Source organism: Suricata suricatta, chromosome 4, assembly GCF_006229205.1.
Source record: "Suricata suricatta isolate VVHF042 chromosome 4, meerkat_22Aug2017_6uvM2_HiC, whole genome shotgun sequence".
Taxonomy (NCBI): Eukaryota; Metazoa; Chordata; class Mammalia; order Carnivora; family Herpestidae; genus Suricata; species Suricata suricatta.
In genome coordinates this window covers 131396809-131421433 of record NC_043703.1, presented here as the reverse complement: position 1 = coordinate 131421433, position 24625 = coordinate 131396809, and the positions used below count along the sequence as shown (strand labels likewise).

General features: G+C 45.3%; 1 protein-coding gene across 1 annotated transcript in view; it reads left to right on the top strand.

Moving 5' to 3' along the window:
- MTA3 (metastasis associated 1 family member 3) overlaps positions 1 to 23909 on the top strand; it is a 218107-nt gene extending 194198 nt beyond the window's left edge. The window contains exons 16-18 of the mRNA XM_029938546.1: positions 5634 to 5720; positions 8830 to 8976; positions 20239 to 23909. Of these exons, the coding sequence (XP_029794406.1) occupies positions 5634 to 5720; positions 8830 to 8976; positions 20239 to 20264 (260 nt within the window). The 3' untranslated portion in view covers positions 20265 to 23909. The remainder of the gene's footprint in view (positions 1 to 5633; positions 5721 to 8829; positions 8977 to 20238) is intronic.
- Positions 23910 to 24625: the final 716 nt, after the last annotated feature.

Below are 24625 nucleotides of genomic sequence, written 5' to 3'. Positions count from 1 at the left end.
AGACATTACCACTGAGCCCTCTGATGAATTTATCAAAGATCTGTAAAGTCACCCAACACCTGATGAGCGCAGGGTTACTACTTGAGATTCAGGAGCTTCAGAAACTGAGGTTAAGTAGAAGTGGGTATGTCAGCAACATTCAATAGATGAAGCAAAGTGCCAGGGGAAGGGGATCCTAGCTGTTGACCTGCCGCCTTGGTAGCTTGCGTGGGCGATTCAAGTGGTTTCTGACTTGAATGACCACCATTCCCTAGTATCCCTAGTATAAAGCTCCTCGAGAGACACCTGGACCCGCTCTTTGATGTTTGAAGATGCAATTCAACTTTGGAAGTATCCCAAGGGCCTGTATTCAGAAGCTTTTAAATATGCATTTTATAAGGATTTTTCCCTAGAGATTTCTCAGCAAATGTTTATAATCCTATAAAGTCACGTGAAATTTTCAATCTCTGGTATTAGAGAACAATTTTGGTTTGTTTTGGTATTTGGGTAGTTTATTTGTAATAAATATTTGTTTCTGAATGGGTACTTTAAGTTTTTCTAAAGATACAAAAGTGGTTACAAATCTTACTGCTGTTTGCATTTCTACCATCTTCAGAGGTAACTTCCCATTCTCATAGTGTCTGAAGTATCCAGAGAGTCTATGTATCTACACCAGTCTAAGCAGGTGTATTCTTTATGTGTTTTAATACAGATGTTCATGTCAACATTGTTCTGCACCTGGCTTTTTAAAATTTTTAATTTTATTTTTTAGAGAAAAGGAAGCCTGGATAGCTCAGTCAGTTAGCGTCCAACTTTGACTCAGGTCATGATCTCACGGTTCATTAATTCGAGCCCCACATGGGGCTCTCTGCTCTCAGTGCAGAGCCCACTTTGGATCCTCTGTCTCCCTCTGTCTCTGCCTCTCCACCCCCCCCACCCCAATCTCAAAAATGAATAAACGTTAAAAAAAGAAAAACTTAGAGCAAGCAGGAGGGAGCGGGGGGGCGGGGTGGAGAGAGAGAGAATCTCAGGCAGACTCCACGCTCCATGCCGAGTGCTACGAGGGGCTTGATCCCATGCCCATGGAATTGAGACCTGAGCCAAAATCAAGAGTCCAGCACGCAACAGACTGACCCACCCAGGCTCCCCTGGCTTTCCTAACATAATCTTGGAGGCCATTCCATACCAGGCCATTGAGAGCTATCTTTTTTCTTATCAGCTGCATAATAATCTGTTTTGTGTTTACTTTAACCAGTTTTCTATCAAACAGACTTTTAGGTTATTTCCAGTTATTTTCTATTATAAGTAATGTTGCAACAAATATCCTTATACAGATAGCATTTCGTACTAATGTGTGAAGTGCGCATGTAGGCTACAGGACAGACTTGCAGAAGTAGAACATCTGGGTCAAAGAACATGCATTTGGAATTTTAGTAGTCACTACCCAGTAACCTTTAGAAAAACTATGATTTGGAGCGCCTGTGTGGCTCAGTCAGTTAAGCATCTGACTTCGGCTCAGGTCATTTCGAGCCCCGTGTGGGGCTCTGTGCAGACAGCTCAGAGCCTGGAGCCTGCTTCAGATTCTTTGTCACCTTCTCTCTCTGCTCCTCCCCTTCTCATGCTGTCTCTCAAAAATAAATAAAAGTTAAAAATTTTTTAAAAACAAAAACTATGATTTGCACTCCCACCCACGACGTCCAGAGAATGAACGCCTGTTTCTCTAGAACTTTGCCAGCAGTGTTATCAGTCTTTGAAACCCTTGACCAGTTGACAGGTGACGCATAAGGTATATTAGTTTGCATTTCTCATTTTGAATAAACTAGAAATCTTTGCATGGATTTGAAAACCATTTGTATTTCCTTTTCTATCAACTGTTTTGGCCCCTGGCCTGTTTTCTATTAGAAGTCTTACTGACTTGTGAGAACTTTTTATATTTTAAGGAAGTTAGCTCTTGATCTGTGATCTATGGTGCAAATATTTACTCCATTTTGCCTTTGACTTTATGATGTATTTGTCAAGCAGATTTTTTTAAAAACATAGTTGAATTTATCATTTTTTTTAATGGCACCTAGGTTTTATGTCTTCTTTACAAAATGCCTGGGTGGCTCAGTTGGTTAGGCATCTGACTCTTGACTTCAGCTCAGGTCATGATCTCACATTTTGTGGTCCGAACCCCAACCCTGTAGGGCTCTGCGCTGATAACTCGGAGACTTCTTGGAATTCTGTCTCCCTCTCTGCTTCTGCCTGCTTGCTCACTCTCTCAAAAATAAATAAACATTAAGAAAGAGAGAGAAAGGAAAGAAGGAAGGAAGAAAAGAAAGGAAGGAAAGAGAGAAGAAAGGAAAGAAGGAGAAGGAAGGAAAGAAAAAAAAAAGGAAGGGAGGGAGAGAGGAAGGAAGGAAGAAACGCCTTTGCAGGGTGCCTGGGTTGCTCAGTCGGTTGGGTGTCAGACTCTTGATCTCAGCTCAGGTCTTGATCTCTGGGTCATGTGTTCAAGCCCCATGTTGGGCTCCATGCTGGGCAGGAAGCTTTCTTAAAAATAGAAGGGCCTTTGCAATTCCTATAAGAAAATTCCACAGGTGTTTTTATGTTGACAGCAATCTTCAGCTCATGACCTGAGCGAGGATCTGAGCAAAAGTCAGACACTTAACTAACTGAGCCACCCAGGCACCCCAAGAATGCATGCAGTTTCGGTGTCAAACAGTGTCTAGGTAGTTTGGGCACTTTCCATCCTAATTTCCTCATTGTTCCTGATGATGCTTGCCACCAACTACTTTCTTTTAAACATACTGTGGATTATCGATCCTTCTAAAGAGATTTGATCTTCCACTTAGGTACTCTGTAAATTGTCACTTGGCACATCACATCATTAATCCTGTTGAAATTAAAAGCAGATTAGTTTAACTTGAAATATCTTTAGGTATTGTGTTGGTGACCCCTTTGACAGGCTGTTCATCCTGTTGATTCTTGTCATGGTGATAGTCCTTTGGGAGTCCATCAGGTGCAGCCACATTGGCAGTTTTCCTTCAGGCCTTATCAACGAGCAGAGTGCGAAGTTAATCTTATTACTGGTAATACAATGATTGCCTTTGTCCAAGACACTGAGGAAGTACCAGGCTGATTCATTCAAGCATTCTTTTTTTAATAGAAAAGGCAAAATTCTCTCTTGTCCTCATCCCAAGTAGAACTTAAATTTTACATGAATTAGTAATATTACAAAGGAATTACTTAGTATTAACTACTAGTGATTGGGCAGGTATTTGATCCCTGCAAGGTTTGTGCAGCCTTTTTCTTAAATGTTTATTTATTTTGAGAGAGAAAAAGGGGAGGGGGGCAGAGAGAAAGGAGGGAGAGAATCTTAACCAGTCTCCATGCTCAGCACAGAGCCTGATATAAGGCTTGATCCCATGAACCATGAGACCATGACGTGACCCAAAATCAAGAGTCAGATACGAAACCAACTGAGCCACCCAGGCGCCCTCTGTACTACTTTTTAATGGCTATTTAGATTACTCTTCCAAAATATGCTTAGAATTTCTTCTTACATTTTTACTACTATTCAACAACAGGTGAAAAACTTCATATCTTAATAATTTTTCTTCCCAAAGGAAATCTGCTGAGCCAGAAGGAAAAGAAATTGGATCATTTATAGTTGTCCATGGTTGTATAATAATTAGCCAGTGCTTGGGATACATCTTCTGATTCCTATTATTTGAGGCTCTCTTCAGTATGTGCTTTGTTCATTGTAATTGTTTTTATTCTATTTTCCCACCTCTTTCTGTTCCATAATTAAAATAGTTTCCTTGGTGGGACACCTGGGTGGCTCAGTCAGCTAAGTGTCCAACTTTGGCTCAGGTCATGATCTCACCGTTCGTGAGTTCAAGCCCCGCATTGGACTCTGTGCGGTCAGGGTGGAGCCCCCTTCGGGTCCTCTGTCCCCTTCTCTCTCTGCCCCTCCCCTGCTAATGCTCTCTCTCTCAGAAATGAATAAAAAAGCTTTTTTTTTTTTAAATTTTATAGTTCCCTTTGTGAAAGAGAGGGCTAGAGCTTATGAAAAAGCTAATTTTTAATTTTAAATGATTTGAGACTCCAGATTGAATTGTATATCTTAACAGTAATAGTACAGGGGCGCCTGGGTGGCTCAGTCAGTTAAGCCTCCGGCTTCGGCTCAGGTCAGATCTCACGTTCGTGGGTTCAAGCCCCGCGTCAGGCTCTGTGCTGACAACTAGCTCAGAGCCTGGAGACGGCTTCCGATTCTGTGATTCCTTCTTTCTCAGCCCCTCTCAGCCCCTCCCGCTCTCCTGCTCTGTCTTCTCTGTATCAAAAATAAATAAAACATTAAAAAAATTAAAAAAAAAACAGTAATAGTACAGAAAATTCCTATGGATGTCAAAGGCAATTTCCTGTAGGCATGCCTAAAAATGTGGCCTTAGCCGCAAAAAACTACAGGACATTTTTGTCAAGTGTTTGAAGGTGGGGAAAAGGCATCAACATAGCAAAATAATATCTGCTACTACGTTGTTAATGTTTCTGACAATATCTGCGAATTTAAAAAACATTTCAACACGCATTTTTTTTTTTGTCCCTTCTAACTCTATTTTTGTAACTTAACTCTTCGGTGTGAGAGCAGCCATGTTCTGCACCTACTTTTTCACCCTAATGACAGCTAATTACAACACAGAGAGTGTCTGTGTTGTATGTTTTATTTTCCTCTGTCAGAAATGTCTTCTGGTAGCATATGAGGAACGTGATGTGAACTTCTATGAATGCTAAATTCATTCCTTTGGTATCGTACCATTCTAATGGATGACATACTCTGTCTACATACAGGTAACCTTTTAAATCTCAGCCCTACTGACATCATAGTAGGATATGAAGGATAAGAAAACCAGCGATAAAGCCAATGACCCATTTTTACCCGCATGAGGCTCTCATCTAATGGACTTGAGTTTAATCAAGAGAGATTAAAACTTCTCAGCAGAGCCTCACTCCTGTAGGTCAGGGATGGTCCAGTGTGTTTCCTCTGTCAGCTGTCATTTTTCGATGCTAGATTAATCTTATATTAAGAGACTGATTTCACATGATCCTGCATGGAACCTTTTCTACTGTAATGAAGCACTATCATGGCTAGAATGGAAGCATATTTCCACTATTTTTCAGATAGGCCCACACAGAAAGAAAGCACGTGTGTAAGGTATGTGTTAGCCACACTCCTATGAGGCTTTAAAGTGAGTGTTCTCCATGGGGTACCTGGGTGGCTCAGTTGGTTAAGTGTCCGGCCTCGGCTCAGGTCATGACCTCCCGGTTCAAGCCCCACATCGGGCTCTGTGCTGACAGCTAGCTCAGAGCCTGGAGCCTGCTTCAGATTCTGTGTCTCCCTCTTTCTGTGACCCTCCCCTGCTCACGCTATCTCTCAAAAATAAATAAAAAAATTTAAAAAATTTAAAGTGAGTGTTCTCCAGATAAATCTTTCATTTAGTAATTGGGAACCAGAACTAGAAACAGTTTTCTCAACCCCCAAAGGAAATTATGCAGGAATCTGGTAGCTATTTTGCCTCATCTTCCACTTACACCTTTTTTTTTTCCTGCAGTGTGTGCAGTATTGGTAGAGAAATGAGCTTCATTGTTGTCTCCGTGTTTCCTTCTCTCCTCAGATGCAGACAGACATGCCGATCTATCTGGAAGTCCACTGAAAAGCAAAAGCACTAGGAAACCTTTGGCATGTATCATTGGGTACTTAGGTGGGTATTTTCTAATGGGGGAAATTTCAAACGATTTCTGCTATCTTCTAAGTATTTGGCTACTCTAAAGTGACACACCTAAACTAAATCCAAGCCTTTCAAGTAGCTGAAATTGGATACTTTCATATATATAGCCAATTTATTTTGTTTTAGAAACTTTTCTTTGTATTACCAAAACATATATACACTGCATATACACAAAGTTATGGATATGTTTACTTTCCCCCAAAATAGGATTAAATAAAAATCTAATGTATATTTATGGATATAAATACAGATGAAGCAAAAAGGAAAATGAAGAATCACTAAATTTTTAGAGGATGAATATTCTTAATGTTTTGACTTAGATCCTTCCACTTGGCTTATTTTTCTTAATGAGATAAAAATGGTTTTAACCTACCTTTAAAAAACATTTACAGTTTTGCTGTAACCAATTAAGGTTACTTTGAAAGGGGAACATTTGTATTGCTTTCTGCTTTGTATCATCTTATTTAACTTGGAAGTCACCAAAAGTGATGATTCCATATACATATTTAAATAGCACAATTAAGAATAGTATTTTTAAAAATCAGTAGGCAGTCACCCTCTTTTTGTTTTTTGCAGAGTGTTAAGGTAATTTACAAAATAGTGGTTCCTAAAATGATTCCTAATATACCTAGGAGCCACAATGGCATGTTTTTGTGCTTCTAATATTCTTGCTTTTTAAATTTCTCAGTAAAAGTGAAAGAGGTACTCAAAGTTTTGCTGAACCTTATTGCTCTGTCAGAAAGATACACAGTTACGAAGTGTTCAGACTCTAGACATACCTTTAAAATTCAGGGTGTAGGGGCGCCTGGGTGGCTCAGTCGGTTAAGCCTCCGACTTCGGCTCAGGTCAGATCTCACGTTCGTGGGTTCGAGCCCCGCGTCAGGCTCTGTGCTGACAGTTCAGAGCCTGGAGCCTGCTTCTGGTTCTGTGTCTCCTTCTCTCTCTGCCCCTCCCCCTCTCATGCTCTGTCTCTCTCTGTGTCAAAAATAAATAAAACATTAAAAAAATTTTTTTTAATTCAGGGTGTAGCCTTGAACTTGATATATTATCTGGTCCCTATCAGCACATCCAAAAGTCAGAAGCTCCCAGCTCCCTCTTTGATTTTACTTGGTCACTGTATTTCTTGTTTTATTTCTCAGGGCCTACATGTAGTGTTGCTTTGATAGCCCCTAAAAATATCACCTGGTTATCATTGGCAGGACCTAGTCATGGTGATCAAGTCCTTTTTTTTTTTTTTTAAAGTTTTTTATTTATTTTTGAGAGAGAGACAGGGTATGAGCAGGGGAAGGGCAGAGAGAGAGGGAGACACAGAATCCAAAGCAGGCTCCAGGCTCTGAGCTGTCAGCACAGAGCTTGACTCAGGGCTCAAACTTGTGAACCATGAGATCATGACCCAAGTATAATTTGGATGCTTAACCAACTGAGCCACCCAGGCACTCCGGATCAAGTCCTTGAGTGTTGCTGTTTGTATTGCCTTGCAGGACCTAAGCCTAGAAGCCCCACCTCCCACCATGCAAGGAAAAGTCTCTGGTCTTAGAAATAGAATATAACATTGCATACTAGTTTTTCCATGGGTAATTGTGGGTTCCTCCTGCAGGCAAACTGGTCTTTGTTCCTACTAGATAAGCCCACAGATGTGCTCTTGTTTCTAGCTGAACCACCTCCCTACCTAACATTTCTGAGTATTTACTGTGTACAAGACATGATGCTGATTGATTTGGGGCAACACCAAGATGAATAAGATTCTGCCCTCCAGAATCTTAGTTTAGTAAGGAAAGCACACAGGTAAGGACAGTTAAGCAAAGGATTAGCTCCTATAAAGGAATTACAGGCAATATTCATTGGACAGTTACAAGAAGGGATAGTTACTCCTGATGATGAGAGTTATGCAGCCCATGTGGAGAAAGCAGTATTTGATCTCAGCCTTGAATGATAAGTAGTATTTAAATAGGTAGGACAAAAGGAAAAAAAATATTTTTCCCTTTCTGAGGCCAAGAGAACTTGATAAACAAAGGCTTCTGTGAGTCCAGAGGCAAGTTGTCTGGTCTGGAAGGAGTGTAGCGTGGAGGCTGTAATGAAAAGTGGTGCCATGGTGAAAAAAAATCAGCACTACATGTTGGTTAGCACTTGAGCTGTTCCTCAATGTGGGCAAGTGTAGAGTTTTGATCAGACCAAGATACAGTAATCCTAACAATCCTAATGGTGTTTCCTAATTTTCAGGAAATGAGGCCGATATCCTGCCCCCCCCCGGGAAGACAGGGTGGCTTGTGCACAGCTGGGGACTCAGAATCAGGGCACAGGTTTAGCTTTGGACAAGAGGTGGTTCAGTATCAGTAACAGACTGAGATCCTCAAAGCCAGTTCCCACAGGCTGCAATTTCTGTCCGTCTGCTTTATCCAAAATATGCAAGTAATTGTGGGCTGTGTGGCTGACAGACAGTGCACGTCATCGTTGTGTGAACATATCCTCCATCAGAGCTTTTCTTCCACTGCGTCCTGACTGTAGACTCTGGAGTTTGGTGTAGCGTTTCAGCTGTATCAAAATGTTCTGGACTGGGCGTGATTAACCCTGGTCCTAAACCCTGGTGGCAGGGCCAGATGAGGAATTCTGTTTTCAGAAACCTCTCACACCCCAGACATGCCGCCTGCTATGTTTTTTGTTTTGATAGAGCCCAGAGTTAGTTTTCTCTCCCAGGCTACTTCTCCAGATCATCTCCACATTTCTAAAACCTTGAAGACTTGGTTGCCTTATTCCCTTAGCAAATCTGTGTTTGTGACCTTCTAGAGCGGCAGTGGCTTTTTGGTGGTGGTTTTGTTGTTGTTGTTGTTGCTTATACTCCCAACATGAAGCTCAGAGCTCCAGCTCGCAGAGGAAGAGGCAGCTCACTTTTGATAGGGAAAGCCATGGCAACAGCACTGGAAGCTGACTCATTATGCAAGTCCTCGGGAAAGCAGGCTGGCTCATAAGAAACTGGCTCTCAGCTCATTAAGGAGTAAGATGTGTGCCTAGTAGGCAATGTAAGTGCACACAGAGATTTTTAATCCCGTGTTCTGAGTTGGGAAACCTTTTCTCCCCCTTCCAGAGATCCATCCTTCGAAGAAACCTAACGTCACTCGGTCTGCACCAAGCCTGCAAACCCCCACTACCAAGCGGATGCTAGCCACCCCAAATCACATGTCTCTGAGCATTTTGGGGAAAAGAAACTACAGTCATCACAATGGCCTGGATGGTATGTAAACCTAGAAATTCGGGGTGGGGGGGCTGGTCTGATAGACCAGGACCTCCCTGCCCTTGTTGGCTCTAAGCATGGCCCGTGACAAATCCAAGACAGGTAGCAAACAGGTTCTTCTACCCTCCACTTGAACGGAATGTGTGGTGAGGGGATAAGAGGGAAGGCACCACAGTGAGGACATTTTGCCAAGTGGTATTTCACCATCTCCTCAGAAGGGGCCCTTTGCTCACATTCCCTGTGAGGAGACTTGTTTGAAGAGGAAGTCTGTATTTATCAGGCTGCCTCTGCTAGGCGATAATGTTCTTGCCGGGATGCATACTCACTGCTCACTTATGTTTTCTTGAGCAGAAGAGACGATTTCACCTTCTGTCTGAGGCAGCCGTGCTCTCGGCGGGGGGGCGGGGGGGGGCGGGGGGGATTCTTCAGTGTTCTGTGGATCATTTTGAATTTGGCATTTTGTCCCCTACTTCTTTCACCGTATAAAAATTTTTTAATTGCTCAAGAGTGCTGCAAGTCATGAAGGGAATTGCCTGGGTGATGTCTCAAATACGGAAATAATAATTTGTTTGAAATGGAAAAGCTGAGAAATATCACCTCTTATCCAAAGTACTTCTCTTGGGGCTTGGCCCTCTAATGACTCTTCAGGTGGAATTGAATTATCCTCCCCATTTGGACCATCAGCACAAGCAAAATAAATCATGCAGGCAGTATACATTGTTCATTTCAACAGTTCTGGAATTTGAAGCCACCTTGACTGTTTAAATGTTGGTATTTATTTACGAGTAAAACTCTCTCCAGGCTTTTCATGTCTTCAGGGCCTCTAAATTCCTTCAGTGACAGTAAATTATTTATAATGAGGCCCTCGAGCAGGGATGTGGAATAGACCTTCTAGTAATCATTTCCCAGGGTTGTTTTCCTTCAGTATGACTTTTCGTGATCACAGTGATGTCAAGATGAATAAAGAATTGAGGGTAAAGAGTTTAGTTTGCATTTATAGGCTATCAATATGTTCTAGATATGAATTTCAAGAACTTAGCTTCACAGTAGTCTTGCAGAAACGCCTCTTTGCTAACAAGGACATTGGCCGTCTTTGCCACAATATGCCTGGTATCTCGGTAGCAGAAGACTAAGGACAGATCATGTCAGAATGTGGGGATGGGATTCCTTTCCAGCTCTCCCTTGCCCACAGCCTGGGCCTTTTGGATTCAGGCTTAAATGGAATCAGAGGTCTTCCTTTTCCATCTCATGGCCTCCCTGGCCTCTCCAGGTGTATAGTCCTGCTGCAGAAAGCAGAAGTTAAGTTCCAGTTCATTTGATACATACACATGCACATACATACACACTTTATGGTAAGAAGACTCCGCAGTGACTACAGTTGGAATAACAGCTCTCTACTCTCTTTTTCCACTTGTGCCCAATGGTCACACCCACTCTGGGCCCCAGTCCTAGCCCCACACTGCAACTCACATTGTCCTTTCCTTATATCACAGCTACCTATATCTTTAGAATTTCTAAAAAATGCCACACCCTAGCTTTCCCTCTCTATGCCTGTTTGCCCCGTTTCCTTCTGAAGATTGTTGCTGCAAGGTCATTACTTCTCTGCTCCGAATAGGAGGAAAGGGCAGGGCATACAGTGAGTCCCTGGTGTGATGTTGACTGAGTCCTTCAACCTTGTTTAGGGAAAGACACTCATCTCATTTTTCTGGAGAGACCTAGCTGTTGAGGCACCTTTATCCTTCCAGACCCTTTTGCCTTTGTTCTCTGAAGGCTGGGAAGACATGTACCTTACCTGTGTAAGGTAATTTGATTCACATGACAGAAGGTTCTAGGGGGTCAGGGCATTTAACTGTTTTGCATAACATTTATTTCTACTGCCTAGCACAGTGCCTGGAACTTAGTAGGTGCTTAAGGTCGATTGAATAAATGAAAGTGAGGGAGAAAAATGAAGACCTAGAGAGAGGTAAATTAAACTTTCCCAAGTTACCAGGTACTGCATAAATGGATTGGGAATCCCAGTAAGGTGTGTGGCTGATTTCAGAGTCTGCTTTTTGAACCACAGTTATAAAGAAGTTGTGGTTCTCAAATACGCTGTATTTGTCAGCTAAGTGGACAAGTTATTCTTGCTAATTCAACGTAAGAAGTCAATATTTTAGGTCTTGGAGCACAGAATGGGTGATGGAACATGGCGGGGGGCACAGAAAGCAGCCGCCATCCCTAGGATTCAGAGAGCAAAAGCAAGGAGTTGGGGTTATCACATGCTAGAGGCTGGAGGAGGCCTGAGGAGCTGGAACTGGGGCCCTAAGGAAGGGCGCAGTTCTGCCAGTGCTGACCTCTGTCAGGTGTGATGGGGCTGGTTCTCGGAGCATGGAGGGAAGCCGGGAAGGGAGCGGACCGCTGCTGCTGGGGTGAGGCGGCCCCAGGACTGGGCATGAGCCTTCGGTGGCCGCCAGCCTTGCAGCCTCCTTCCAGCACCCCCTACTGGTGTATTGGGGGGGGGGCTGGATGGCAAAGGGGAAGTATTTGCAGAGCCCCGCCCCAGCATCGCCAAACTGAATTTAAATGGATAGATGTAGGTAGATCTGAGAGACAAGTGTAACGGAAACACACATTGTAGGAAAAGCCCCCATTTTTGTATTCCCAGTGGAGCTTTTCCTTGGGATAAAGGGTCTGTTTCTTATTTCCTCGACATAGGATCCAGACTAACCTGAACTTCCAAGGTGAACCCAAAGTACTTGGAAAAAAATTAGGCTAATAGTGAGTTTTCATGGGATAGTCAATACCATCATTTACTGGAACTGATGGATACAAACTCATGGAAAAGCCTTGCCCTGTGACCCAATAATAAAATCAGTTAGCATTGCTACTTAATTATCCGCATGTCAGACAGATGAGCACACCAAACAGGATGTTGATGGACAGCACTAATTTAACTGGAAACAGAACCTGAAGTGTCAAGCTTCAGGGTTCCTGTCCCCCTCTCAGGGGCCTGCCCCTTCACTCACCCTTTACCTTCAGGTGGAAGTTCATGACGATAGAGAAAGAGGCTCTGGGTTCCTGCTGTTAGAACGGATTTTACCTGACATTAAAAAGAGGGGGGTGGCTTAGTTGGTTAAGCATCTGACTTCTGCTCAGGTCATGATTGTCAGGCTCTGTGCTGACAGCTCACCTGCTTCGGATTCTGTGTCTCCCTCTCTCTCTGCTTGAGCTCTCTCTCTCTCTCAAAAAATGAATAAACGTTAAAAAAAATTGTTTTAAATGATGGGCCGCTTCTTATCTTCCTGAAAGTCACTGTCTTTCATCTGGCTCTGGCCCCTTCAAGGCACTGGTGGTTGGAAATCAGACCTCTGTGTCCTCTGTTAAGCTTAACCCATGACACCGGGCCACACTGTGACTCCCCTACTGGAACTTAAATTCCAAGGGCGAAAACGGAATCTGCATCCATAAGAAGCCTCATTATTTGGGGTCAGCAATGACAAGAAGAATGAAATTTCAAAACATAGACTTACAGGACTCCTTACCACAGTCGGCTACACTCCAGCCTTTCCCGTCAGGCGGTTGGTCCAGGAGTGTGCCGCCTGCAGTCATGTGCTTTCCAAATCCTGTCTCCTTTTCTGACTTACAGATGCCTTGATGGCCTTTCCATTACCAGCAAACCAAGTACCTACCACATTTGGCCAACTTGGTTAACTCCAAATTGCTGTGAGTAGAGAAAGCCCTGCAATCATGGGGATAAAAGAGCAGTTACTGGAAAGCCTTTCCATGTATGAGAGCCCAACAGACAGGGCAACAGGGGAGATGGGATTTCTCTGTGCCATGGGGGAAAAGGTACTTCTGAGGGTTTGGAATCAGCTAGGATTAACTGCTAACTTCTCTGGTTACTTCCTGTGTGGCCTTGGGTGAATCACTTTGATTCTATAAACCTGTTTTCTACTCTGTAAAATACAAGTTTAATTTGCCTTAATGGAGTTGTGCTAATGATTAAAAATATTGCACCTGCTCTATGCTACTTGATCTTCCAAACTATGAGATAGGTGTTACAACATGCATTTTAATAATGAAAAAACCCAAAGAGGTTTCTAATAATGAAAAAACTCAAAGAAGTTGAGGGATTTCCCTAAAGCCACACGCCTGACAAGCAGAGATGAGATTCAAACTCCAATCTGGGGTTGTTTCCACTGCGTGTATAAGGACCCAGGACTTGCCGAGTGCAGCAAGTACGTGGGAGAGGTTTATGTTTTCTGAGCGTTGGAGATGGGTGTGTTTGTAAGTGTAGAGAGGAACACAGTAGGTGTTTTTCTGGGCGTAGACCGTGAGGTGTAAGGCATCGTTTGTCTGATGGAAGGTGTCCCTCCATCTCCTGCCTCTGTGAGGCTCTTCTGCCCCGAACATACCCCCGACTTTTTCTGGAATGTAGGGCATAAGAACTATATTAGGGTCAGAGAGAGGGGAGAAAAAAGAAAGAAGAGAAAATTCACAGAATCACCTAAAGGTGAAATGTGTTTGAATTAAATTATAGGGTACACCCAGCATTGACTCTGACTCATGGTAGGTATTCATTTAGTGGTAAGATTCTATCCCCCACCCTTTAAAGAAGAGCTATTTTGAGAATTGTTAAGGTATCAACCAACGTTTTTGTAGTCATATGTGGATTGCATATAAATAAAATGTCAACACATTTATTTACATTTATTTCTTACATTAAAAATGTGGTTTTCAAAAAATGACTAATGGGTTTGCTTGAAAGTAAATAGGTATGTTCCAAAGTATATTTGCATATTAGAAAGGCCTAGTATCTATAAAGAGAAATGGCCTTTGATTAAGCTATTTAAAGGAGTATTAAAGACAGGAAATTAGGTTGAAAACAGGGCTCATTTAGCCGCCAGGCTTCTGCAGTTAGAGACCCTACAGCATCGTGAGACGGTGGAATCTTTTTGAGTGCAGGCTGAGTCAGGAAAAACTCCAGAGAGGACAGCGAGGGGCTGACCCCTCTCTCCTGACCCCTAAAAAGGTGCCCTGGCCCTCCCGCCCCAGGGAGCAGGTCTTTTATTCTGCTGCCCAGGGACAGGGGGACTGCCTGCTATGTGTCTGTCTTCATCAAACGGGGACCCTAGGGAACATCTTCCATTTTGCAGTGATATGACCAAGGGGACAGCAATTGGAGGTGTGCTCTTATCATCTTTTTTGAGATGATACAGCTTTTGTCCCAGGGGTACTACTAAGCAGGGTTCAGTGTGTCAGGAAGGCCAAAGCAATAGGCTCAGGCCTGAGGTGAGTTATCAGTAAGACAGTGTCAGGGCATCAGAGCCAAGGAAACTGATGAATTGTACAATAAACTCCTTTTTAATCTGCTCTCTTCTGGCTTATTTCCCCTGGGGTCTGTGAATTCACTGCAGAGCCAGGTTGGGTTTTTTTTCCTTATTTGTTTTCCACATTAAGTAATATCATTTCTCTAAGTCCCCTATGAAGAGGGTATCCAATGTGGATGCCTCTAAGTACAATATTATGATCTAGGGTGTGAAGGCTGTCCTTTGGATGACTTGTTTCTGAATCAGTGATTCAACAGCTCCAACTGTTTGCATCCCAACTCTGGGAAATGGGTGGGGGTGAGGTCCATTGTACCAGTGAGAGCGCTCTGGGAATGCATCTGCTGTCTTCACAAATCCCAACAAAAATAGACTGCCAGCAACAGCTGATGGCATTCCTAGGCATGCTTGGGCCCAGGCCGCCTTCTGTCAACGTTTTTATATCATTTCAAAAGACTACAGTTTTTTTTTAATCTTCCAAAATAGTGTTTATGGAAGAACATCAAGTGCCCCTGGATTTGCCTCTGATCTTGTCTCAGGATGGAATGTTACAACCTGGTTTAAGAGATAAAAGTGCCTTTGAATATTTTTCCCCCAGTATTTTCCAATGGACCATTATGGCCCTGGGTTTATTGAATGTCTCTAATGTATCTAGAGAGTTTCAGGACACGGAAGCATTATCTGAGGGGAGTGGGTGTTCTCTCATACTTGGAAGCCATAAGGGTAGCATTGTAGAGGAAGACAGATCCAAGTACATGAGGCATAAGTAATTAACAACTTGGTGTTTTGGAATATTCTGGAAGGATGTCAACTTGGCCACCCCTGGGACCATTCCTGAGTTTACTAATATCAGTTTCTCCCAGAGAATACTTTTATCCTGTTCCTGAGGGAAATAGTAGTGTGTGAGCCTGTCAGAAGTTTATCTTGACACCCTTTCAGCAATATGGAGATCTTAGAAGAGGGACAGAAGGCCGTGGTAGTTACTCAGCGGTCCTCAACTTTCAGGGGCAGCTCCTCAATCAATGTCTCTGTTTGCGTGCAAGGGTCATTATGGGAAACCTTTTTAAACAGCCTGTCCCAATGTATTCCCATTCTCAGTGACAGATAGAGGATGAATCTCTGAGAAAGAAAGTGAACCCCTGACTTGAGAGAGCTAAGTCCTGGGTTTTTTTGTGGGGGAAGGTAGGTGCTTGGGAAAGGAAAGTGAGGGAGACGGCAGAAGAAGGGGATTTGGTCCCTGAGAAACAGCTCTTCCTTAGAATAAGTGTGGCCCATCCATCAGAAAAGCAGGCACCTATGTCTGAGGAAGGCATTGGGACATCAGTATTAGATCTTGATGCTCCAGGGAAGTCAAGACCAGCTCCAAAAATCGACTGACTTAGGTATCCTCCTGAGCGTTCTCTGTGGGTCCCAGTATGGAAGTGAGGTGTGTTCTGAATCTGCTGGCCCCCCAGGGCAATGAAAATGGAAGGATTTGTCACCATCTGGTTGATTTGGAGACTCCCCACTGGGTTCATTTTAAGCATCCCAACCTTTTTTTTTCCAACTTTGCTCTTTTTTCTTTTCCTGTTTACAGTTTTCCCTTCCAGATGACTGAGTACTCTTTAAGCTCAGAAAACATCTGACTTATAATTTATGCATTTTTCTCCCTCAACCAAATATTTATTTTTATCAATAATTATTTACATATAAATGAATATGAAAAGTAATTAATGTAAAACTGAGGAGCACGCTTGAAGGCAACTTTGTTAAACGGAGGTGCCTGAAGAAGATGATCCAAGAAGACTGTTTTCATTACAGTCTGATTGCAGCTTCACCGAGTGACTACAGGAGCCCCCCTCCAGGGCAGCCGGTGAGCAAGGCCCAGAGTGAGTTCTGGGGAAACGCGGCTGACCCCATTTAAGGTATCTGGAACTGTAAAGTCAGCAGAAGAAAGGGTCAAGATATTGGACATTAGACCTCCTGCACCGGTCCTCCGATTTTCTTTTCTCTCTCCAGTTTTCTTTCTCTGTGTGTTTTTGCTCTGTTTTCTGGGAGACTTTCTTAGATTTATATTCCAGCCAGATTTGTCTGTATCTCCCTTTATTCTGTCAATTTTTTGCTTCAGTATTTTGAAATTCTATTATTGGTGATGTATATAATTAGAATTTTTGTATCTTTTTTACCTTTTTATCGCTGTGCAATGATCCTTATATATATACATACACACACATATATATGTATACATACATATATATATTTTATACATACATATTTTTATTTTTCCTTGTCTTAAGATTGAGAGAGCATGACTAGGGAGAGGGGAAGAGGGGGTGGAGAGAGAAAATCTTAAACAGGCTCCATGCTTAGCATGGAGGCCAGTGCATAGCTGTATCCTTCCATCCTGGAATCATGACCCAAGCTAAAATCAGAGTTGGACACTCAACTGGCTGAGCCAGCTAGGTGCCCTTCAACTACATATATTTAAAATAAATAACTTGAGGGGCGCCTGGGTGGCTCAGTCGGTTAGGCCTCCGACTTCGGCTCAGGTCAGATCTCACGTTTGTGGGTTCGAACCCCGCGTCAGGCTCTGTGATAACAACTAGCTCGGAGCCTGGAGCCTGCTTCTGGTTCTGTGTCTCCTTCTCTCTCTGCACTTCCCCCTCTCATGCTCTGTCTCTCTCTGTATCAAAAATAAATAAAAAACATTAAAAAAATTAAAAAATAAATAAATAACTTGAGGGCGCCTGGTTGTCTCAGTGGATTAAGCATCTGACTCTTGATTTCAGCTCAGATCATGATTTCATGTTCATGAGACTGAGCTCTACTGACAGCCACACTATCAGCACGGAGTCTGCTTAGGATTCTCTCTCTCCCCTTCTCTCTTTGCTCCTCCCCTGCTGCATGCTCTCTCTTTCTCTCTCTCTCTCAAGATAAATAAATAAACTTAAAAAAAAACCAAAACATACAACTTGATAAGTTGAACATATATATAACACCAGGAAAAACCACAATCTCTTATCCATCGATTATACACTTAATAAACTTATCCACCACCCTCAAAAACTGTCTTGTACCCCTTTATCATCTACTCTCCCACCTACCCCATCTTCCCCACATCATCTCAGGTGACAACTGATCTGCTTTTTGTCACCAGAGATTACATTTTTTAGAATTTTATATAAATGGAGTCATACAGTACACATTCTTTTTTGTCAGTTTCAGTAATTTTTTAGAGATCTTCAAATTCCTTGATTTCTTCTGCAGTATTTTTTTAAGTAAACTCTATACCCGACATGCATCTGGAACTCATGACCCTGAGATTGAGTCATATGCTCTACTGACTGAGCCAAGTAGACCCTCCTCCTCAACAGTACTGGATCTGCTATTAATCCCGTCTAACAAATTATTCATTTCAGATTTTGTATTTTTCAGTTTTAGAATTTCCTTTTAGTTTTTTCATGTTTCTCCTAAAATACACCATCTTGTTGCCCATCACATTCATCTTTCTTATAGATTCTTTTTTTCTTTGTTTTTGGTTAAAATCTATTTATTATTTAGAGAGAGAGAGAGCGTGTGCACACATGCAGGAGACAGAGAGGGAGAGAGACTCCCAAGCAGGCTCCATGCTGTCAGCACAGAGCCCGGCCGATGCAAAAGCCCACAAACCATGAGATTATGACCTGAAACCAAGAGCCAGACACATAACCAACCAAGCCTCCCAGGTGCCCCTATAGATTCTTTAACAAACTTATAGAGACTATTTTATGTTTTATTTTTTAAAACAATTATCTATTTAAAAACTTTTAATGTTTGTTTATTTTTGAGAGAGAAAGAGTGTGAGCAGGAGTGGGCAGAAGGAGAGGGAGACACAGAATCTGAAGCAGGCTCCAGGCTCTGACCTCTCAGCACAGAGCCCGATGTGGGCTCAAACTAATGAACCATGAGATCATGACCTGAGTGGAAGTTGGAGCCTGCTTTGGATTCTGTGTCTCTTTCTGTCTCTGCCCCTTCCCTGTTCAAGCTCTGTCTCTCTCTGTCTCTCAAAAATAAATAAATGTAAAAAAAAAAAAAAAAGAAGATTGCTTTCATTGCATTGGTCAGAGTGTCTCCAAGTTAGACTCTCCAAGTCCATGGACATGGACTTAATAGTTTAAACCAAGAGTTTGTAATGTTTGTAAAAAAACAAGGGCTTATGAATCAGGGTTAGTATAGACAGAAGTAGCAAATGTAAATTAATGCTTTTGAGAATGTATTTATAAGCAAAAAGGGAAAATGATTTGGGCTATGTCATCCAGGAAGGAGACCTGAGAAGGGGTGTCCATCTTGTCCTGGAGCTCTGTGCGGTGCTGGGACCTCTGTATCTGGGCCCTGCATGTGGCTGTTCCTTGGTTCAAGGACATGCAGTGGGGCTGAGGAAGCTCTGAGCAGAGGGCAGTGAGAGCCATACCAGGGCAGGTGGTAAGCACTGGGATCTTCAGCCAGAAATGCAGAGGTGACGTATCTCAACTTTAAACCACAGCCAGTGTGCACAAGGCAGGTTGTCGGAGGGTTGCTTTTGAAACGGAAGCAGGTAAGTTTAGCACAGATCAAAGGAAGCACAGTTCACCAATCAGATAAAAAACTTGAGAAACTATTACAAGTGGCTCTTCTTGCAGATGGCTTAATTCCACAGGGCTTGGACAAAAAATTAATGACAGGGCATCATCCCCGCCTTACCCCCTGCAAAAGAGAAAGACAGACACACAGCCTTCTAAGAAATACCAGAGGTTCTGACACATACATAACCCTTCACGTAGACACTAAAGAGGACAGTATGCTCTTACTGGGATGGAAGGATGGGGCGGCTTGGTGTAATAGGGAAATCTTGACTTGAAGTAAGATCTGGGTTCTAATCCTCAACTTACTATATGACCTCAAGCAAGTTTCTACCCTTTCTGATGCTCACAAGGTTCTGATGAAAGTTAAATAATGCAGTCATATATCCCATAGTGAGTTCAATGAAGCGAATGTTAGCCTGAGTCCTAAATGGAATTATCTGGGTTTTTATTTAACACATATTTGCCAAGCCCTATCAACTACCAGGCTGTGTACATATATCTCCCCTATTCTAGAAAGGCTCATGAAGTGAAGGCGCAGCTCTGCTCCATCCTGCAGACCTTCCTCAGGATGGCGGGAGGCTGTGAAGGTGAGCGTCCCTGTGTCCTCTCCTGGTTGCAGAGTGGCATGAGATGGGAGAGCATGTGTGAGCACAACCTTGGCGGGGGCACCTGGTCCCATCTCGGCAAACACCCCCCACGCCCCTCCCAGCCACTTTCCTAATAACCAAGCAAAAGGTTTCACAGCCTTGTGAGTAACACCAGATGATGACGATGTGGTTTGCAGGCCACTTCTGCTTTTCGTTGACTTGTTTCTGTTGAGAGTCTCTAGACACTGGGCTCTGGGAAGGAGAGTTGACGGTTTTGCGGGGAAGCAGCGAGGGTGGGAAGGAGGGGCCACTATGACACTGTGGGTGTTTGAGTTTCACTCCCCTCCTGGAGGAAAATGTGCTCCTAGCCTCTGAGTGCCCACATCACTGTGATGAATAATGGCAACTTCCCATCACGCTGTCTCCTCGAGGCTAATTGTGCTCCCCATCCCTTAGTGTCTGCTCGGAGACATTCCCCGACGTAGGTTTGGTAAGCCCGCCGGCACCTGCCTGGTATGCTGTGCGCCTTGGCAGTGACCACCAAACCCACCTTTCCAAAGCCCAGCTTTTAAGATACTTCAGTGTCATTCACATATTTTCTTGGCCTCAGTTCGACTTCCCTTGGTCCAGCCTTAAACTACCCTGAGAGCTTTTATTTGAATTAATGCCGGACCACCTTTCCTTGAAGTTTGTGATGTCGTTGGTGGGAAGGCTGATTCTGTCCTTGCTCTCGCCCGGCCTCCTCCATCAGAACTCTTTAACTCTGACCCTGTCTCTCTACTTCCCCAGAATTCACATGCTGCGTGTCGGACTGAGCCATCCCTATTTCCTCCTATAAGCCAAGACTCGCCACACTGTCCTGCTGATGTTCACAGTCGTGCCTGGGAAGGAGGCAGCCCCATTTCCAGTACATTTCAGTGGGAGACAGACACACGTGCCCCCTCGAAACTCAGCGGGGCAGAGGAAGAAACTGGGAGCGCACAGCCCCAAAGCTGCATCTCCATGTGTGAAACAGCGTCACCTCGCTTTCCTCTCAGAGACCTCACTGTCCCATGGCGGGACCTGCCTGAAAATTAAGGGGATGGGAGCACCCCTTCGCCTCCTCCTTCACCAGCCCTCCGCTCCCAGTCCCAGCGGCTCCTCGGGCAGCGGGGCTGCTAAGAGCTCAGAGCTGCCGCCGCCCCTGCATGTGTCCGCTCAGCCCTGTCATAGGCGCCACGATGGTGACCAGGAAGGACACGGCATCTTTCTGAATGGATTTTTCTTAAGAAATGTGCCAGTGTTTATTCAGCTCATGATGTTGCCCTCCCCCATCCTTGCATTACTGTCAGCTGGCTTTCTCTCAGTAGGCTTCATCTTTAGTTTTTCGAACGGGGAAATTTTGCTCCCACCCCAGCATCCTATATTTGGCTCCCCCTCTTCCACCCCTCCTAGGTATGGAATTATGAGATTCTGACAAAAAATAAGAAAATTGTCTTTGGTAAGCCTGTGAACTCTTCCCATCACGTGTATTCTATTGTTGGACAGAGGCTGGTGTTCTGCTCGGTCCTCCCTGGTCTCAGCTCCAGCAAGAGCAGGTGTTTAAATGGAGCCGAGCGTGTGTATCACTGTGACAAGCCGTCTGTGTACTGCCCTGTTCCGTTGCAGCCCAGCCCAGCCAGCCGCCGAGGACTTGCAGCCAGGTTGGGCCTTCCACGAGTCACAAATCACGTAGGTTTGTTTTAGGCAGACGGAATCTGTTTGGCCTCCGAGAGGGTGAAGTGAGAAATCTGTGTGTACAGGTGAGCATGTGTGTGTATACGACAGCACGAGCCCCCCACCTTTCTGGCCCAGACATTTCTCTGAACAAACGTGCCTAGGCCCCGGGAGATGGGCCTGGGCCCCGGTGTTCCCTGGCTGGGCCTCTTCCTGTCTGCCCTCACACGAGCCCTCGTGGGCACGCCAGGCTGGCCACTCTGTGGCTCTGGGCACACAGTGGCAGGGGCAGGAATAACTCAGTGCCCGTGCCTCCCCGAGCACATGAGTCTGGCCACTCCCCTGTCCTCCATTGCAGGGACAGGCTGCGGGGCACAGGCTCACAGCACCGTGAAGGAAAGCTGGAGTCTGGCCTTCCAGCTGTCCCTGGGGCCTGCAGCTGAATGAGTGGCCAGACAGCCAGGCGGTTGCAGGACAGAATGACTACTACCATTGAGTTGACACTCCCCGCCCCCACCCTGACCCCCAGCAGAATGCAGTATCACTAAAATGATGACACTCTAGATGTCCAGATCCCCAGAGGCTGGGTTCAGTTCAGCAAAGAGAATGTGGTGGATGACGGCCGAAGGCGATGTGGAGAGATTGAGCTGCCTTTTCCTTCCAGTTTTGCAGCCAGCGTGGCTTCCCTTCTAAGGAGTTGCTTCTCATCTTTGGCTTTTGCAAGGGTGCTCGGGGGATACCACTGCCAACTCTTGGAGCTGTTCTGGGTCCTGGCTTGGGGCTCCGACGGAGGGCCTGTGTCAGAGGTGTCCAGGGAGCAGAGCAGAGGGGACAAGCATTGCTCTCAGGGTTCCCTACAGAGAAGCCCCCTCCTAAAAGACCCTGGAGAAGAGACAGCGGACGCTCTGCCTCCCGTGCCACATGGCATGTTCTCTGTTAAGAAAGACACGGGAAGGCTGTCTCTGTGTCCCACTCTGGATTTACTATCACCCACGGACACAGGAGGTGCAATGGCTCCCTGGCCCTTAGACGCACCTCTCCTGACCCGTGTGAACTGTGACTGTTGATTAGAAAGAAGTCTGCTGCCCATGACTCTGCGGCCAGCTTCCTTCTCTCTGCCTGTCAGGAGAGTCCCTCCTCACCCACGCCCAGGATATTTGGAGATGGAGGAAGGGCAGGGAGGACCAAGCCTGGTCTGAAGGGAGACAGAGAAGCCTGCCCACCCAAGTTGTAGCTCACATTTAGCTTTGGGACACGTGCAGCTTGCTTTGAGCCACATGTCAATAAAGCCCTTCACCTTATAGTAAGAATTCCTGGGTCTGCAGCCCCATCCTCCTACAAAGAGGATGTTGACGAAGATATTATGTTCCCACTTCACCTCTGGAAAGTTCCCCAGCATTCTGATTGAATTCCTCCCAGGGAATGGGGGAAATGACACCAAGGAGCTTCTAACCTTTGCCTTGGCCGTTCTGAGCAGTTGGTGCTGAGAGAGTTTCCAAGCCACCCCCTTCCTGGGGCCACAGTGTCACCAGTGTGCAGTGAGCTTGTGGGGTGGACATGCGTGGCTCTGTCTGCACGGACCACAGCAGCTGTGCCCGGTGGCACTGTGCCAAGCCTGGTCTGTGTTCCCTTGGATGAGGACACAGAAGCTCACAAGCCACCTTCCCACTCTGCCATCACACCTGCCCACTCCTAGAGATGGTGTAAAAGAGGAGGGCAGACTGGTTTTTAGCCCGCCTCTCACAGTTGTACCTTGCCCACAGCCCGGTTTCTATCAGTCAGCATCCAGCCGGGGAAACAGAAGCCACTCCAGGTATTTAAAACAGAGGAGTTTTAATCCAGAGAATTGCTGAACACAGAAACAAGAAGAGCTGAGAGGCCAAACAGGAGAACAAGGGGCAGCCCAGAGGTAGGGAGCAACGGCAGGGAACTGCCACCACCCAAAGCTGGTGGGACACAGGGAGAGGCTATTTTACCAGAGCATGGGGACCAGGGGCCACTGGGAGGAATTGGGGCCCACAGAGGCCGATCTCATGGGACCTGGGGCCATGGGGAGGCATGGTCCCTGCCGGAAAGGTCCCTGCTCCCCAGGCAGGTGTGGGGGACCAATAGCCTGGCTTCTGCTTCTGCTTTCCTTGTGCTTTATAGTTTCTTCAGGTGCCTCTCGCTAGTTAAACCCTGCTGGAAGCCAGCTGACCTGGGGTCCCAGGACAAGCAGGCTGCAAAGATCAGGCCTACCACTCAGAGCAGGGTGTGGGGGGGATGGTCTGAGGACGAGCAGGCTGGGATGTGCGTGGCCTCGGTCTGCCCTGTGTCATGTCCAGCCTCGTGTTTCTGTCCCCATGCTATCCTAAGACCCTGATGAGGGTAGACAGAGGAGCTGCCCCCGTGGGGGTTTCATAGCCTCTCACTCACCTAGAGAGGAAAATGCTTGTGGAAGGGAGGCAGGGGGAAACCTTTATTCTTACCAGCTGTCCCTGTTTTCCTTTGGGGGAATTTACGCATTTAGCAACCCCACCTCACCATTCCCCTCAGGAAAGCCATGTCCTAGTTTTCTGTCCATCCCTCCCCTCCGTTCCCTCTGTCCCCAATTTCTGATTTTCCCTGCCAGAGGACACTAGCCTGGACCATGCATCAGTGGTCATGAGTGTTTCCTCAGGATAATTCATTCGGAGCGTGATATTGCAGTGTGAACTGTCTGTCTGTAAGTAGATGCCGTCTACTAATCAATTTGTATCGTGTTTCCAATAAATTTCTGGAGATTATGTCTGGTTTTATGCTGTCCTTTGCTGGGATGGTGGCTCAGCTGGGAGGCTCAGCGTGTGCTCGCCCCAGCCCTCAGCAGCAGGTGCTCCGTGTCTCGGGTCCCGGCCCTCCTGCCTAGTTCACAGGCCAGGCTGGTTTGGCCGATTTCCCCCAGCCACACTGAGACTCTCAGAGACCTTTCCCTAGGGTCTGCATTTTCCTGTACTGTCTCATAAGCCACATCCTGAGGACACGAAGCTAGGTCACTCCAGGAGGTGGCCTTTGACCCTCGTGTCCCCTGGGCCTGGAGGTACGAGGAGGAACCTTTCCCCATAAACCACTCCTGCACTGCTGGGCCCAGTGCCGCGTTGTGGGGCTGTGTGCTGGGCCCCCGTGCAAGAGAAAGGCTACCGGGCAGGTGGCAGGAGCTGCACGTTACACAGATGAAAGTCCAGCACCTTCTTCTCAGGCCTGTAAGTAGAAAAGAAATGTCTGAGTTTTGTTAAAGGGACAGGGAGCCTGACCCAAATGCCTGGCATTCTACCCTGTTTCCTGGGTGTTTCATGGACATAGAGGATAGAGGGTTCAGTGAGGCAGGACTAGTGGTCAGGGAAGGTTTTGTGGGGGCAGGAGGACCCCTCCAGATGGAACACAGCAGCCCTTCCTGAGAAGTTTTTTTTCATTTGTCTCAAGTGTGTTCACAGCTGCTCACTGCAGTGTTTTCATGACGACTGCT